Source organism: Alligator sinensis, unplaced genomic scaffold (assembly GCF_000455745.1).
Source record: "Alligator sinensis unplaced genomic scaffold, ASM45574v1 scaffold1140_1, whole genome shotgun sequence".
NCBI classification, from domain to species: domain Eukaryota; kingdom Metazoa; phylum Chordata; order Crocodylia; family Alligatoridae; genus Alligator; species Alligator sinensis.
Genome location: NW_005842441.1, coordinates 775,986 through 793,168, shown reverse-complemented (window position 1 = coordinate 793,168; position 17,183 = coordinate 775,986). Strand labels below are relative to the sequence as shown.

At 37.4% G+C, this 17,183-nt stretch overlaps 1 protein-coding gene across 1 annotated transcript in view; it reads left to right on the top strand.

Annotated features, from left to right (window-relative positions):
- TMEM245 (transmembrane protein 245) overlaps positions 1-16,418 on the top strand; it is a gene marked incomplete at its 5' end in the record, with an annotated part of 132,644 nt that extends 116,226 nt beyond the window's left edge. Inside the window, 4 exons of the mRNA XM_025212024.1 lie at positions 6,075-6,175; positions 8,387-8,561; positions 12,119-12,313; positions 14,468-16,418. Coding sequence (XP_025067809.1) covers positions 6,075-6,175; positions 8,387-8,561; positions 12,119-12,313; positions 14,468-14,513 — 517 coding nt within the window. The remainder of the gene's footprint in view (positions 1-6,074; positions 6,176-8,386; positions 8,562-12,118; positions 12,314-14,467) is intronic.
- Positions 16,419-17,183: the final 765 nt, after the last annotated feature.

Below are 17,183 nucleotides of genomic sequence, written 5' to 3'. Positions count from 1 at the left end.
CACAACCCACTACCTCCAGTCTCTACTTATCTGGGCTAGAGCTCGGTCCAGATTACGCTGTAACCTGCACCACTGGTTTGCCGTGCAAAGCTGAGGCAATTCTTTTTTTCAGTCAGTGGAGTCATGTCTCTGTTTGCCATTGTATTTATTTTAGCAGGACATTCCTTTCTTCCTTCACAATGTCTGTAGGGAAATTTAAAATTGCTGCATATCAAAAAATCTCTCTTTCAAGTACTTGCAGATGAAACATTTTAATTGCAAGTGAAGTTGATACCTTGGACACCTGCCTCAACCCAGAGTGCCTATAAACTGAAAAACTATTACCCATTCAGTCTCGTATCTTGAGAGAACATGTTTCATGCTAATTTAGCCAAAGTATACATACATTTTTTAGGATAGTTTTCTATGATTTTTGGTTAGGCTTGCATAATCAACTTTAGCTTAAAATGTGTTTGTGTGTACTCAATTTAAAGAATCCAGATCAACTAGAGGATTTTAAAAATTGTTCAGCGGGGAAAGAAAACAATATGAAAGTATAATTATACTTTAATATTCTTGGAGGCTCCTGGTAAGATATACAGCAATTGAAAAACTTCACTTCACCAATGATGAGCTCCAATATAAGAGTTCCAGATCATCTTTATATGGAAGTGTTCAAGTAGGGTATGTTCCCTGAGTAGAAGGGAAAACCTTATAATGACTCCAGGCCTGAAAAAGACTGAAACAGCTTATGTTATTCAGTGAGAGAGCTTAGCATTTGAGGCAGGTTGGCAGAAGAGGGGTGCATTCTTGCTGTGACGAAGAAGCCAACCCAGTAGGTAGGGGAAATGTTACTTTATTTCCTTCAAGGCTATGTGGGACACAAATGTTCCTTTGTTTTGCAAGCTCCTTAGAAGTTTCTTCGCCAAAGTCTCTATTGCAACTAAAAGCCAGTGAACTGGAATCATTCACCAGAATACTACATATCCTTGTTCCAGGACAAAACTGGCCAAAAGCCAGTGCCATTTTGAGAGTGGCTGTGGAAAGGTAAACACTGGACTGCACCCACTTCTGCTTCCTGGCAGGGAACTAAAAGATGACAGCCATCTTGAGCACAGCGTTTTTATTTTCTTTGTTTCAGTGCAATGGTGAAGAAAATCAGCTTCCTTGCTTAAGACATTCATCCCAGCATTGGGGGGGCTGGTTTTTTGGGGAAAGGTGCATGTGGTTTGTGAGTAAATAAGGTCTATGAAAATTACTATTATGTCTCCTCCCTTATTTTTTCTCCTTTAGCTTGCATTCCACCCCTTTGCACCTCTTGAGTTTTCACATGCATCATAACATTTAGTGCTAAAAACTGCCATGCTGCTCCCACTGAGGGTTAACCAGTGCCAAAGAGAGTGGTATCTCTTGCCTACAATACTTGTATTCATTCAGCCCAAAATTGCATTTGCAATTTACAGCATCCCATTGTTGCATTTGTGATCCACTATAACACCCAGGTCTTACTTGACAATGCTGTTCCAATCTACTCTCCATTCTGCATTTGTGCTTTTTTCTTTCCTGGTATTTGTCTTTGTTGGACTTCAGTGTTGTTTTTATGGTTCAGTTCTTCAGTCTAGAAAGGCCATTTTAGAAAGGCTAATTTTCATTCCATAAAAGCCAAATGTAATCCTATCCCACTGCATGTCCACAGAATTGACCAGTTTTGTGTTTTCTGCAGATTCAGTTGGTATGCTCCATCCGTACCTACATGTTATAAATAAAAATGTTTAGCACCTGTGGACCTAGAACAGATCTTGTGGACTCCATTTCTAGACTTCCTGCTAGTCTGACATGAAGTCATTTTACATTTATTCCTCTTCTGGTTTTTAACCTATTATGTAGCCATCTAATATTTTATCTATCCCTTGTTTCTCTAATCTACTTATGAAAATGGCACATGCGACTGTCAGAGCATACTGATGTCCAGGTATATTATGTCCACCACATTTCCATTACCCACAAAAAAATTTTCCTTGTCACAGCAGGAAAGGAAATGAAGTTGTTTTGGTACTGTTTATTCTTAAATCCATGTTGTGTGCTAATGATTACCTCATTGTTCTCTAGATGTTTACAATTTCACTTGCATAATTTCATCCAGTAATTACCAACGTGTTCAAGTCAGGGTGAAAGGTTTATAGTTTTCTGGGTCTTCCTTTCCATTTTCAAAAGTTGTATCCTATGGTAGCCCTTCTGTCCTCTGGGACGTCACCTGTCAACATGAATTAAAAAATATTGTTGACACTGGCTTTGAGTTTTCTTTGCCCAGTTCTTTCAAGCTCCCTGGATTGCACTCCATGACTCACTTCTGACTTAAAATCATTCAAATTAGTCCAAAGTTCTGACACATTTTGCTAATCAACAAAGATTCAGGTTTTCTCCAATTTAAAAAAAATCCCCAATTTTTTATTTTAAAAAAGTAACCCCAAATCCACATTTTTTCATGATTTAAAATGAAACACTACTATATAGATATCTATGAATTAGTGGTGTTTCATTTTAATCATGGAAAAACGTGGATCCTTTTTTTTTTTTTTTAACTGAAAATTGGGTTTTTTTTTTAAATTGGAGAAAACCAGAATCCCTGCTAACCATCCACATCCCTTCCCATTCGTTCCTGAATATTATTTCTGCCAGCCATTTGGTTGTGAGTTTTTGTGAAGCCTCAAGCAACTTAGACAGATGTTAAAAGTATTTGGCCATGAAAATCAACAACCTATAAAATTGTGCAAAGATTTAAGCTGGTATTTATCCCATTGCTTTTGAGAAACTACTGTATAGAAAAAGATGAGTTCATCAGAATTTTTTTTCCCCTCAACATTTACAATTACTTGAATTAACAGTTTCATCATTAAAAACACAGCTGTTCTGTGAACAGTCTCTCATTTATAAGCACAACATATTCTGTTCAGGCTTCTATAGATAAAACTTACACATTGTGTTAAATCTAACAGAAAAGGAAAGTGAAGAATTTTTTTTTTCATGTAAGGGTTGAAATATATTAATTTAACACTTTGAAGTTCTCATACAAATTCTGACACAGCTTGCTTGCTAAAATTGTTTATGATGATAAAGTTTTGAGCTTAAGTTTGTTGGTTGTGTGCTTTAAATCAAGATGATTTCAGTTGCCAATTGGAAATGTTTGATCTAAACCATCTTTTTAAATCAGCTTTTCCCCTTGTAGTGAGGGAAAAATAAATAAATCAGAAGCTCTGAAATGGGGGTCAGCAACCTTTTAGGGCAGTGGGCTGCTGTTTGCAACCAGCTGCAGGCTGCTACCCACTCCAGAGTGCCTAGGCTGCCTGCTGCAACTTCCACTGCACACCACCACCAAGCACTTTGCAGGCCATATTTGGCCTCTGGGCTCTAGAGGCATCTTTACATGTTCTCCAGGGTTGCAGGGGAGAGGAGGGTGCTTTAATTACAGCATCTCTTGGGAGCCACTGTAATTAAAGCACCTGCAGTGTCTCATGTATTCAGCGTCCCACACTTCAAAATGGTAGCAGGGGCACTTGAACTAAAACTTGTTTGACAAGCTTTAGTTAAAGCACCACCACTGCCATTTTGAAGCATGGGGACACTGAATACACAGGACCCGGGGGCTGCTGGAGCATGCTAATTAACATGCTCCAGTGGACTCAGTTAATAGTCTGCTCTGATTTGTTCTAATTTGCACACACCGGAACAGCATTGTGCACACGTATAGGTGTCCTAGGTTGCTAACCTCTGACAAAGATGGATTCCGTGGATGATCCTGGTGGTTCTTATGGGAGTCAGAGGCACGATCCTAATACTTGCAATGGTTTTGCCAGTCTTTTACACCTAGTAGTCCAATTCTTGAGTCCCCTACAAGATCAAGCGTTTAATATATGACCTGCTTTGCCATATTTATAAAACTTGACCTCCAAAGTTAATATTTTATCCCGTTTCTTTCTATAGCACACTTCAGCATGTAATTTAGTTTTTGAAATAAGTTCATTGATTCATTAACGTGAATTGGATGATTTTTGTTTAAATATTTTAAGAACTTACAAGTCCCTACTGTATATTTTGTATTAAATTCAGATTTCATTTTAAATGAGTTTCTTTTTAAAAATAAAGCATATATATTAAAAAATAAAACCCCAAAACATGCTTTTAAAATGTCATCATTGTTGTCATCATCAATCACCCAAGAGCTTGAAGTTTACTTCTAGCATGACTAAAATGCACCGTTTCCCCTTTAAAACATGTTACGTTTTGGTTAGCTCAAAATGTATTATCTCCTGTGCAATAGTATGGCAGCTGCGGTCAGCTGAAGTGTTCGGCACTTTCAGTGAAGTATTCTCAGCTTTGCAAATATTTCTCCCTACCCTTCTTAATAGATTGTCAGAAGTTGAACTGGTTGACCTTCACGTCTTGCTGCAAGTGATCGCCCCACCCCCCTTGGTGCTCATCTGGGAAAACAGCTTGACTGATTTGTCTTAGATGTTAGTATTTAATAAAAGTTGGTTTTGTGGGGATTTCATATTTGGGCCATTATTTCTAATTTATAACTTTTTGCCTTATTGCCAAGGATAAAGCTATTCTACAGCTTGTACGGCTGTATACTATGTGGGGCTCTGTTCTGAGGAAAAGATCTTGGAGGTGTTGGGGTAGCTGAACCTATTTAGTTTCCCTCAATAGACTGCAAGAGTTTTATAAAGACTGACAAATACTGATGTTATGTAACAGTGATAGATCTGTAGTTTGAGGCTTTGTGTTAATCCCTAGAACAAGACATTTGCCTTGTAAATTATTTCATGCAGACCTAATAATAGAATGACGTGTGGTAGAAGGTGATCAGTGAGTTTTTGTTTTTTTTAATCCTGTCCCATTTGATTGAAACAATACGTGGCAATGAAAATAAATACTGCTTCTGTGATGTCATCTACTTATGCAGCTCATCTCTGCATGAGTTTAAGACCAATTTTGTATTCTTTAAATAAAAAAATTAATGTTTACAGATGTGAAAGCTAAGGGTGATTCAAAGGAAAATGAACATGAATCTCATGCTTCAAGGAATAAAATGAGTGTGGGTATATGGTAGTAGAATTAAAACACAGCCTTCAAGGCAATTGATGGAAGAACTCCCTATACACAAGTTTTAATTGCTCTGTGAATCTGTCTGTAACATGAGGTTAACTGGAGTGCACTTTAGAGAGTAAGTGCTGTGTCTCTGGCCTTTACTGAACAGAACAATAGGCTTGTGTCTACTACTTGGTTGAGATACAGGACTCTTGGGTTCAAATTCCTGTTCACGTGCACATGTCTTTGTATTGCCTTGAACCAAGTCATTTAATCTACCCAACAACCTGAAACATTGGTGCCAATATGAAGAATAAAAGCCATTTGTGGTTGTGATGCGCTTACCTGTGAAAACAGGGTATGTCACTGATGATCTGATTTGAAGGTCTGTGTTCAGGATAGCTGACAGATGCAGAAAGAGAGAAGTGAACAGGTAGAGTCAGAAGAATAGAAAAGGGTAGAAAAAAATGTATTGTGTTTGAATACTTATCATGGAGAAGAGGTGAGAGGTACTCCTTTTGGCGGGGGTGAATGGAGGCATTTGGAAATCTAGTGGAAGAAGTAAAGGGCTAAATCTTCTGACTTGCGATAGGAAGGGTATGTTCAAAAACAAAGGGATGGAACAGTTGGTGTCACAATGTCATTATGCAGGAAAATGCCTGAAGAGTATATGGCAGTAATAACTTAATCCTCTTTCCTTTCTTTTTAGTATCTCAGTTTAATTCTAAATCAACTCCATTATTCATCTGTAGTTACTGGAGCTTTATCACTGCCCTAATGGGTCCTAGGTATCCAGTATTGAAAACCCATAATTATTTGTTTTAAATGGCGACTGAATGAACTCAGTGCTTACTTATTGGTACACAGATATTTTGTATATTATTAAAATTAGAACCAAGCAATTTATTACTGATGGTTTGAATATTGTTCACAGTACCTGGACATTTTTATCATTCCCCAATTCTTCTAGCCAATATAATTTATTAAGGTATCTTTGATTATTTTAGAGGTGTGTTTGATGCTTCTCTCAAAATGGCTGGGTTCTATGGACTGTACACCTGGCTGACTCACACCATATTTGGAATCAATATTGTCTTCATTCCATCAGGTAGGTAAGAATGTAAACACATTCATTGTCATAAAATAGCAATATAACTGTATTGTAATTAATTAATTAATTATTAATCAGCCCTAATTATTTATATGAATATTAATAAGGCTGCGATATCAAACACTTGAAAGTTAGGAAATGTTATAATTGGGCTTGCCTCTGCGACTTCTTTTGCCTTGTGCTAATGAAAGCGGCAGAGTCTTTGCTTGTTTTCATACTGTTCTTTTCCACAGAATCCCTGCTTCATTCAGTATAAAGGATCTAGATGATGTTCGTTTAGTGACATAATTTAGAGGGTTCTTTTTCATCTGTTGTTCAATATGTGGTCCCCATTCTATCTGAACTACATATTATTTAAACCCTGCTCTGAACACAGGCTGAAAGGTGGTCTTATCCTCCGGTTAAGCTCCAGTTATGGCTAGGGTCAAAAGTTGCTGCTATTTTTTATGCAACTTGAGACACCTAGCACCAGACTTTTCCAGAGTACTTATTATTACATAACACTTTTTCTTCAAACGCTAACTTGTATTCACTTCAGTTGCAGTGGTAAGTGCTCATGAAAGCCAGACACATGGTGTTTTAAGTTGGGCACCAAGAAAATGGGAACATCAGATAAGTTGGCCACTAAGGAAAATTTTTATTTAAACAACTTGCTCATGTCTGCAGCAAAGACAAAAATAGAATCCAGTTTGCAAAGAGTAGCATCCAGCTGTTTTAACTAGGTGACCTCTGTTTTCTCCCATCTGATTTGCTGTACACCTTCTGGCGTTTGCAACATATGTCACATAGGGCATTTTTGCACATACTCTGTGAGTGGGACAGGTGGTGCTTTAATTAGCGGCTCCAAGAGCTGCTCTAATTAAAGCACCCACATTGTCTTGTGTATCAGCGTCTCCACACTTCAAAATAGCGGTGGGGGTGCTTTAACTAAAGCGTGTTGAAACAAGCTTTAGTTAAAGCACCCCTGCTGCCATTTTGAAGAACAGGGACACTGGTACATGAGACGTGGACGCGGAGGCTGCTGATGCACACTCATTAGCATGCTCCAGTAGACTGGATTAATTGAGTCTGCTCTGATGCACTGTGATTTACAGTGCGTCGGAGCAACTTTCCCACACATTTACAGGCACACCATAGGTCCTACAGAAAATCACTTCCTTAGGCAATAGCACCCTAATTCCTCTCCAAATCTGATTTCTCTTGTGAGCGCTGACTTATAAATAGAGGTCCTTCAGCAAAAATAATACGTGATTGTGTGAAGACTAGCATATACACAAGGTAGTCAAATTTAAAGTTGCACAGGCAATATTAAATTCTGGCATTCCTATCTCCAGAGTTCTTATTTTTCAAACTTAACTAGCTTCTAATGCAGGTTTTATACAATTTCTTGGGGGCGGGGTGGGAGGGAGTTGGTTTACTTGTTTAAAAAAAACCAAAATAAAATGAGCTGTTCCAGGAAAGAAGTTATCAATGTGCACTTTACCATGGACAGAACTTTTTCACCTAATGTAATTTTTGACAATGACTAAGGAATTTTGACTGAAATCCCTCCACACCTAAAAATAAGCGTTAGACTGGTTAACCTTAATAGATTGTGCATCTGGGCCTACCTATAATATATATTCAGATTTTTAAAGAACCCCCACTATGCTGATCACAAATTAATTAATGCACAAATCAAAGTATCTGCGTTTTGGTTAACAAAACCATTGCTCCTGTTTACTGAATTCATTCACTTTGATTTTGCAATCATTCACCCTTCAGTAAATTGAAATAATACAGGTGCTTCTACTATGTTAAATCAGGTAAGCCATAATGCCTTACAAGGCTGTTTATAAAACAAAAAATATATATTTGTAGTGAAGAGGAAATACCAGAAATGCATCTTGTTTAATTTTTTTAAATGCTCACGTGTTTGGGAGTTGCTCATTTTTGGCATCTCATTGTTTTCTATATGGAATAAAAATGTAAATTGTTAGAATTTTGAAAGTGGTTAGCTCTTCTTTTATTAAACCACAGCAGTGAATTCCTTGAAGAGCCTAATCTACCATCTATATTTTTGGCTTCTTACTTAAAGTAGTCCTATTGGTTTTTAAATGGGACGTTTTGTGCAGTAAAATTAGTAGAACCGTACCCCAAGTATGTTTGTAAAATTTAAATTTTCTAATCTTGGCTTTCTAACTTCCTGTACGTGATGTACTACTACAGCTCTAGCAGCAATCCTTGGAGCTGTACCATTTCTGGGGACATACTGGGCAGCAGTACCTGCAGTTCTAGATCTGTGGCTCGTCCAAGGAGAAGGCTGCAAAGCCATTTTGCTCTTGGTTTTTCACTTGTTGCCAACATATTTTGTAGACACAGCAATCTACTCTGATATATCCGGGTAAGTGTGTACCTGAAGACTAGAGTGTGGTATTTTTTAATATTGGGATTATATCCTTGCTTACTTGCATTTTTCTAAATTCTACAAGAACAAGCTTGATGAAATCATGTAATACCCAACGATAAATCTTGTCCAAATGGTCAGGACAACCACAGGAATTTCTTCTCCAGTCAGACAGGAGCTGTCTGGGCTAAATTGGCCTTGAAAAGGAACATCTGGTTTTATTTTTGATCAGGCCTGGAAGCAAATCTAGGAGTACAGAAATTTCTGTACTGTATTAGGCAAAAGAATAATCCAGTCCAATATCTTCATTCTGAGAGTGACCCAGTACCTGACACTTCAGAAGCTACGAGGAACCCAATAGTAGGACATTATAGCTTGACCAGTCCATGATGAAAGCATTTTGGTGTCAAATTGCCCTTTTATGGGTTCTCTTCACAGAGACTCTCTTAGCCCAGTATTGGGATTGGTCTCTGAGTTTTAAGTTTGGCTTATTATAATATGTTTAGCAGAACATTAGATAGACTGTTCATTTCTCTTCTATGGATAGATGAGGTTTGCCATAATCTTAATCACTGGTCTTGTTCAACTGGTCCATTTACTGATACTAGGCAGAGAGAACTGTGCTGAGAATATATACAGTGTTAATGAGTTTCTTCAGAGATTGTTAAACTGGTTGCTTTTCTCAGAAATTAGGGCCAATAGGTGCAGTATAAAAAACTCATAAATGATTATTGGAAAACTATTTTAATGATTTTAGGGGCAGTGATCATTTGAGGCCAGTAATTTCATTCTTCCACTTAGCTGTTAGACTGCTTTGTTTTATCTGTATGAGCTGACTCTGTTTACTGTCCATGAAATAAATGTGGTTGAAATAAATTTACTTGCAAGAGAGAAACTGTATACTTCCCATTAAATAAAACAGTAGACATCCAGCTGTCTTGTTGGTTGGATTAACTCTGTTTGGAAGAGCTGTAATTAGGTTATGGAAGGATTTTGAACTGTATTAAAACTGATATTGAAGTCATATTCCATCAGGTCATTTGCTGTGGCAGCTGCCTATAACTTAATAGCTTGGACCACAACATTTTAATTGACAGTTGCAGAAAATAAGTACAAAGAGTTAAATTAGGAAACAGTCACCACTTCATTTTCAATTAGAAGCACAAAAGGTAGGAGTAAAATCTTTTGTTTTGTCTGTGTCCCACTCTCTCAAAACTAAACTTACCTCTCCTCCCCCAACTGTTCATTAGGCCTCATTTGGGTCACAAATGAAATGGGTTTGTAAAGCATACATCACAAAATCATGATGTATTTTGTGTTAGCCCCATGCAATAGTAACAAAGGCCAGGGATAGAAGAGTGGAGGTGGTAAATTCAGGACTGTGGTATGTAAAAGATGGTGCAGAACTCTGGCCAGCCGGTGTGCTCATTCCTTCTCTAGAAACAGATACAACTTCCAGTATTGTGTACTAATTTAAAGTTATTAGCTTTCCCGTACAATTCTATATGTATTGTCATCATGTTATTTTAAAATAAGTAGTGTGTGTAAAGTTCACCTTTTAGCCTGTCAATTAGGGAGATTTTAGTTTTGATCTTCAGAAATGGAACATAGGCCAGAAACTGAATATTGCTATTAGTGTCTTTTAGATCACTGTCTATTAACATTTTTAATTAAAAGCAAAGCCTAAATTAGTGATGTTCAATGTACACCCTGTGTAACTGGATCCAGCCTGTGAAGCCATGTTAGCCAGCCTTTGGTGCTCTCTAACCAGCCCAAAAATTTTTGGATGCAGGGGAGCAGTGGCAGAATCTCATCCACAGTGGTGTAGAAGCAATGGCAGTGTTAATTGCCCTGGCTTCCAGAGCCGTGACAATTTAACATGCCCACTGCTTCCCTGCTGCCAAATGGCGGACCTTTAAGGAGCTCCATGGACCATATGATGTGACTCCACATGCCAGATTGGACCAGGGTTGGATCTATCATACTGGGGCGGCATAAGTTGAACATCGCTTGTTTAACACTTCAAAAACTTTTGCTAAGAGTTTGAGATGGTAGAAAAATTCTTTCTTTAAACATTTGTTTTTGAGATATGTAAAACCTTTATTCCTGCATCTCTTTATTATTAACAAAATTTTAATTACATGAATGTATCGATACTGAAATGTTGTATGATGAGAAATGGTGATCAGCTGTCTTGTATTTTAAAATTTTTTTACAAAGAAAATATTTTATGAATGCCCATTAGCTTTTTGTTCTCAAATGTTAAGTTTACCTAGAATGAGCTCCTGAGGGCAGGGATTATTCTTGAATATTTTGAATGTTTTATCATATCATAAACATTACCAAAAATGCTAAATATAAGTAGAATGATTATACTTCCTTGCATCATAAATAGCTAATAATAGTTATAAACATATTAAACCTTTTCTAATCAATCCATGTTTTTACAATGTCATATTTACCTGAATCCAAGATGATCCTGAATTTAAGATACCCCTTCCCCCAGTAATTAGATTCTATACAATGGAAATTAGAACAAATCGTGTAAACTTGTTCTGATATTCCACATATAGAATCTAATTATTGAAGGACTGTCTTAGTTTTCCCCACCACCACTGCAGCAGGGAAAGCAGTGGTAATAGGGCAAACAGTAGTGGGGAAGACAGGTGGGGGTGGGGAACTGGTGGGTGGGTTGACATGCAGCTTGCCGCATTCTACCTGCCCCCCTTCCAGCATACTTACCCCTCATCGTGCCTGCTCCCTGCTTACCCTTAGTCCATACCACAGACCCTGCCCCTGTTCCAGCCTGGGGCACGGAACACAACCCCAGCTCAGCCCTATAGCAGCAATTCTCTCTCTGTGCCGCTGCTATGGGGTGGGCTGGGGGCATGCTCTGTGCCTCGGGCTGCACCAGGGACAGAGCCTGCTGGAGCAAGCATTATGAGGAAGGTTGAACAGGGGGGCTGAGGCTGCAAGAAAGAGATGATGGGGAGAAAACCAAGGATGTAGCAGAGAGAGCGGCAGGGGATGCAGGGGTGGGGTGAGCGGCAGGCAGCAGCTGCATCTCTGGCCCCAACCCAAGGTGTGGGGTCAGAGTTGGAGCCACAGCAGCTGCCTGTCCCACTACCACTTCATATTTGAATCCAAGATGAAGGGTGTTTTCCCCCAATGTTAAATGAGGGGGGAAACCATCTTGAAATCAAGTAAATACAGTAATAATAGCCTATCATATAAGATTGTTCTCTAGCACTGTTTTTTCTAATTGGCATACACATACTGCTATGGATATGTGGCAGGCTTCTAGAGATGTGTAAGAGGTAGGGATGGGAAAACAAGGAGAAGAAAAAAATAAAAGTAAAGGAAATAAAAGGAAAAAAAATAACTTCTATGATTTTTTTTAGATTGTCTGAGAGGTTACAGTGTTATAGTGACATAAAATGTTACCTTTCTTTGTTTATCCATAACATGCAGTCATAGAGAAATGCAACCCAAAAAAATAGTTTGAGAACCACTTTTCTGTAGTCATTTTGCCCTCCTTTGTATTGTATTTCCAGAGGTGGCCATCCTTACCTGACAGGTCTCGCAGTAGCTGGTGGAGCATATTACCTGGGATTGGAAGGGGCAATTATTGGACCCATACTTCTTTGTATACTCGTGGTTGCCTCCAACATATATAGTGCCATACTAGTGAGTCCAACAAATTCAGCGCCCACACCATCACAAACGCCATGGCCTTTACAGATATACTGGTAAGTAGAAAAATAAAGTGTTGAATATGTCACTGTTGTACCTACTGTGCATGCAGTATGTTGAAAAGCAAGTGGAATCTTTATCAGGGGACAAGGCAATACGCCATGTTTATTGTAAGTGCAAATACATTAAAACATCGCTCTCAGCTCTTGCACTCTCACTCACTTCTGCCGACACTAAGATGTTACCAGTCTTTTAGTTGCTAGAGTCAGCTTATTAGCCAGCTAAGATGAACACGAGGAGGGAGCCGGGCCTCTGTTGGACATGTACTGATGCTCTGTTGTTGTTGTGTAGAAGTACCCAACGCTTCTTTATTCCCACCCATCTTTTATAGTAGCTGTTTCCCATGTACATCTATGGACCTCACTGTGTCATGGTGTTTACATGCCAGTTGCACACCTTCAGTTCCTTTGATTGAATCATGCATGGTTTGTTCAGACCCATTATTCCTATTTTGATCAGGCTTGTTGTTTCTACTTTGGGCAAATTCTTCTTTGTTTTGGGTTTATCTGCAACCGTTGGAACAGGAGGCTACTGCAACCTTTGGTCATTGACACTTTGACCTTTGAAACAGACAGTCATCTCTTACTTCCTTTCACATGCAAACTATATTTAAACAAAAAAACCCAACAAAATGGTGTTACACTTATGCCAAGCAATATAAAAATAAGATGGAGTCTGTCTTAGCCTGTCATACAAAAGCTAAGCTAAGTAATACAACAATAAAATGGATATAATCAAAGTAAAATAGATGCAAGTTAGTTTTACCTTAAGCAAAATAATACAAAAGTAAAATGGATAGAAGTTAATTTAAAAGAAAAATTAGTCCAGGCCTGACAATAGACCATTTGAATAAATATCCATATATAGGGGACACCATGCCATGTATTTTGTGAAAAGTTTGGAGAGGAATTGACTGCCTTGTGATGCACTAGAAACAAAAAATAGTATGAAAAAATAATACTATGTTACTTAGTTGCACAAGTTCACATATACAGAATATGCATTTCCCTCATCTATTTTTTTTGATAGCATGTATTACAGAATGCTGTAAAGATTGAAGGAAGCATGTGGAACTCCTAATATGGTAGATTTCTGATTCACATAAAGGATGCCCAGAATCCATAGTAATGGATGTCATCATATCTTGTTAACCTATGATTAGTGTATATTTGCCTTTGTGTAATACACTGCTTTTATATTTTGGAGATGACTGATGACCCATTTATGTGCTTCTGATGGCCATCAGCCTTAGTGATGGTAATCTGTTTGCCAGTAATATAGTCAAATGTCTTATGGTACAGTATTTTGGGGATCTGTTGAACCCAACATTTGAGGGCATAAACTTTTATATTATTCCTTCAAAAATGTTGTAGTCTTGCTTTGTATACACTAAAGCATAGGAAGCCAGTATGAGTAGGCCTGCAATTAAATAAATATTGAAAACATCTATGAAGATAATCCATTGTGCTTATATGTATGCTTAAGTATGCCTATAACATGAGGCTAGCCTCGGAAGGGTTTTACTAAGCTGTTTACAGGATTTTGGAAGTGTATAATTATCCAAGAAGGATGTTTACTGCTAATGTTTTGTGCCGAGTACAGCAGGTAATTAGAATTCACTGTTCCAGCTTAGTTAAGTGAGCTGAAGTTCAGTGGTCATAAGGAAGTCAGTAAGTGCCTCAGATGTAGTTTTCAAAGCAATTCAGAAAAAAATCTCATTGTTACCCTCAATGTTAAAAATAATGTAAAAAGATTTGGGTGCATTAGTGTTTGCAAGGTAGAATCCTGTGCTCTCCTTCAGTGAGTAATACACATGGCTCCATTGGAGCAGAAAGACAAGGTTCTCTGGGTAGATGTGATATTTTTTATTAGACCAACTAAATAGTTGGAAAAATTGTTCTTTGCAAGGTTTCAGGCACAAATGCCCTTCTTCAGGCCCAGGGAGAGTTTTTGTTGGAGTAGTTCACATAAATAAAAGCAGATTGTGCCCTAGGTTAAATTTATGTATAGCAGTAGTCTAGTAATTTCAATTATAAAATGTGAATAGACACACAATATGTGATTAATTTTGCAAGTACATATTTTCTCTTCCATTTTCCTTTTGTGAAAAACTGTTTGCTCTTCCTCAGCAAGCAAATATTTTCTTTCAGGTCATCTAGAGAGAGTCCTGAGGAAGCGAAAATGACTGCAGAATGATTTTGACGCCAGGATGTACCTATTCACTATGAAGTAGTTGTTCTCTTCTACGTTGAGGTTGGAACAGTTGTGGCCTTCTCTCTCTTCCAGCTGTGCCTAGTAACAGTTCAGTGAAGCACAATTTTTTTTCTTTTTTTTAAAACCTTCTAACATCTGCTGGCCTTGCATTATTAACACTTTATCTTTGCAAGAGAGGATGTCTACTTCCCATTGCTTTGCATATTACCATGCAGATTTAGAGTTCAGATGCCTTGTTTGTTGACTTTTTTTTCTTCAGAAAACACCTTGTGAAAGAGAAGTATATCCACTGGAGTCAGGTTGTGATCTGCTGAAGTGACTAACTAGGTATTTTTTTTTTTTTGGTTATTTGTATTATTAACTTTTGGTAACTTTGAACAGAAGCTATGTTCCAAACCTTTTGTCACTGGGATCTTTAGCTAATCTAAGAGTGTATTTCCTTAGAAACATTAAAATATTTTAATAGAGTAAAGCACTAATTAATTATCTGTTGCTCCTCAGCACATTTTTGACCATCTTTCACTTCATAGAAGATCAAACTTAGCATGCTTTATAAGATGACAATGTTAATGTTGTCAGAGAGTGGTGCTTCCAACCTGCCTAAAACTAACAAGACTTGCGATTTGTGTTAAGTAAGAGTTATGCACATGCAGCATAGGAATATTTGTTCAAACAATTTAATCCTTGTGTTCACTTTTGAAGTAGAATACTATCAAGTGTTGCTCTTTGGCTTACAACTTAACCTAGTGCACCAGGGTCTCAATAGGAAGATGTTCCCTGTGGATTCTTCTTGCCTGCTTGACCAAATGTATTGAAAGGACTTATGGTAGAGATGAAATAGGACTACGTGTCTGCTTGCAGTGATTGAAAGAGGCTGAATGATGAATGTGTTCACACTCTATTTTTCAAATATTTTTATTTGTATTTGTTTATTGGGGAAGTAGTGAACAAGGGAGGTTAGACTTTTTAAATCACTCTGTCTAAATATCCTGGCAAAATAGGCAGAGATCTGAAATTCTTTAAAATGTGGTATTATTGAGGTTTGAGAATCAGGACAGTGCACTATTGTTTTTCCCTAACCTATCATTCTGCTTGGATTGGAGTTTAAGTGGCACCTCTGATCTTTCATACATGGGTGCTAATGCAGGCTTGAATTCATGCATTGTTTCCACCAGAAAAAAATGGAGGTTTGTTCTGTAAAATGTCTTATGCTCGAAAGATACGTATCCTAAAAACTAAATTTCACTCCACCTATTGTTTAGTGAACACTCCCCTGATCAACAGGGCCCAGGACAAATGATCAGCTTTATGTTTAGCTAGATCATATCTATTCAATTCCTGACTGAATCACCTTGAAATTTATTGCAGGGTTTCTTTATTCTTAAGTGTTATGCCATGTGCTACACTGTCTATTACATTGTAATGCCAAATACCAGTACACAAATCTGACCACATAAACTAAGTTATTCTTCTGTAAGGCTATATATCTGGTTCTACCCAAGTTACAGAGGTTATAATAAATCTTTGGGAGACTTCTGTCATGGCAGTGCATGTGTTCATAAATAACCCATAATATTGAATTTTTAGTTTCCAAATAGGGCTCAAAGTATGATTTTTAATACATAGCCAAATATTGTAGATTTGCAGTAAAATGGCACTATCAAGAGTCAAATTTTAAATAGCAGAGACTAAATTCATGCTTATCTTCTCATTCTTGACTTCCTTATCTAAATAAAGAATTTTGTGTGTGCGCAGCTTTTGCACTTGCAAAATTGCAGGGCTAAAATTGGAGCCCAGATGAGGCCTCTTAAATATTTAGCCTTAAGGATTTAATGAAAAATTACTAAGTAAATAATATATATATGCAATTCATAAGCAAAATTCAAACTGATATAAATATATAGATGTATCAGTTTGAATTTTGCTTATGAATTGCAAGGTTTATAGGTTAATTTAACATGCTGCACTGTGTAGGCACAATATGTGCAGTTATGGGTGGATGTCCAACTCCCAATTCTTTTGCTTTTATGGGATCAAGTTAGATATTTTAAGTAATTTAATGTGTCATTGCTTTATACATGACAGTTCTGAAAAAAAGTTTAGGATCTTATAAACTGTAAATTTTCCTGTGATATTCAAACTAGTATAGATGAGATTGTCATGACACTTGGGAAAGTGATGTATTTTTCTATATTAGTTCATGCTTCAGAGTTGTATAGCAGTATGAGTCTTTTTTGGTCTGTCATGTTACTTACTGTGTGCTGCCTATCCCACTCCCTTCAGAGCTATACAAGAGTGATATCACTCCCCAAAAACATTATATCTTTAATATTTTTTCAATATTACTTTGGTATTTTTTCCACTGTCAAGTTATTTGTATTAGGGATTTTCTGTCTGATATTTTTTCTGACCTGATTTCAAAATCCTGAATTTGATGTTAAGGTTCTTTCTGTGGTAAAACAGACTCCCATAACCAAAGAATAATGATCTTTACTAAAGCATCCAAGTAGTAACTAGCCAGAGAGAGAGTTCTCTTCACATAAGGGGATATTCATTAATAATAAACTAATTCAGTAAATTGAGAAAATGTTACTATTTTGAAGCGTTTCCATTGCAGTTTGAAGATCATAATTTTGTGTGGCATTTATGCGT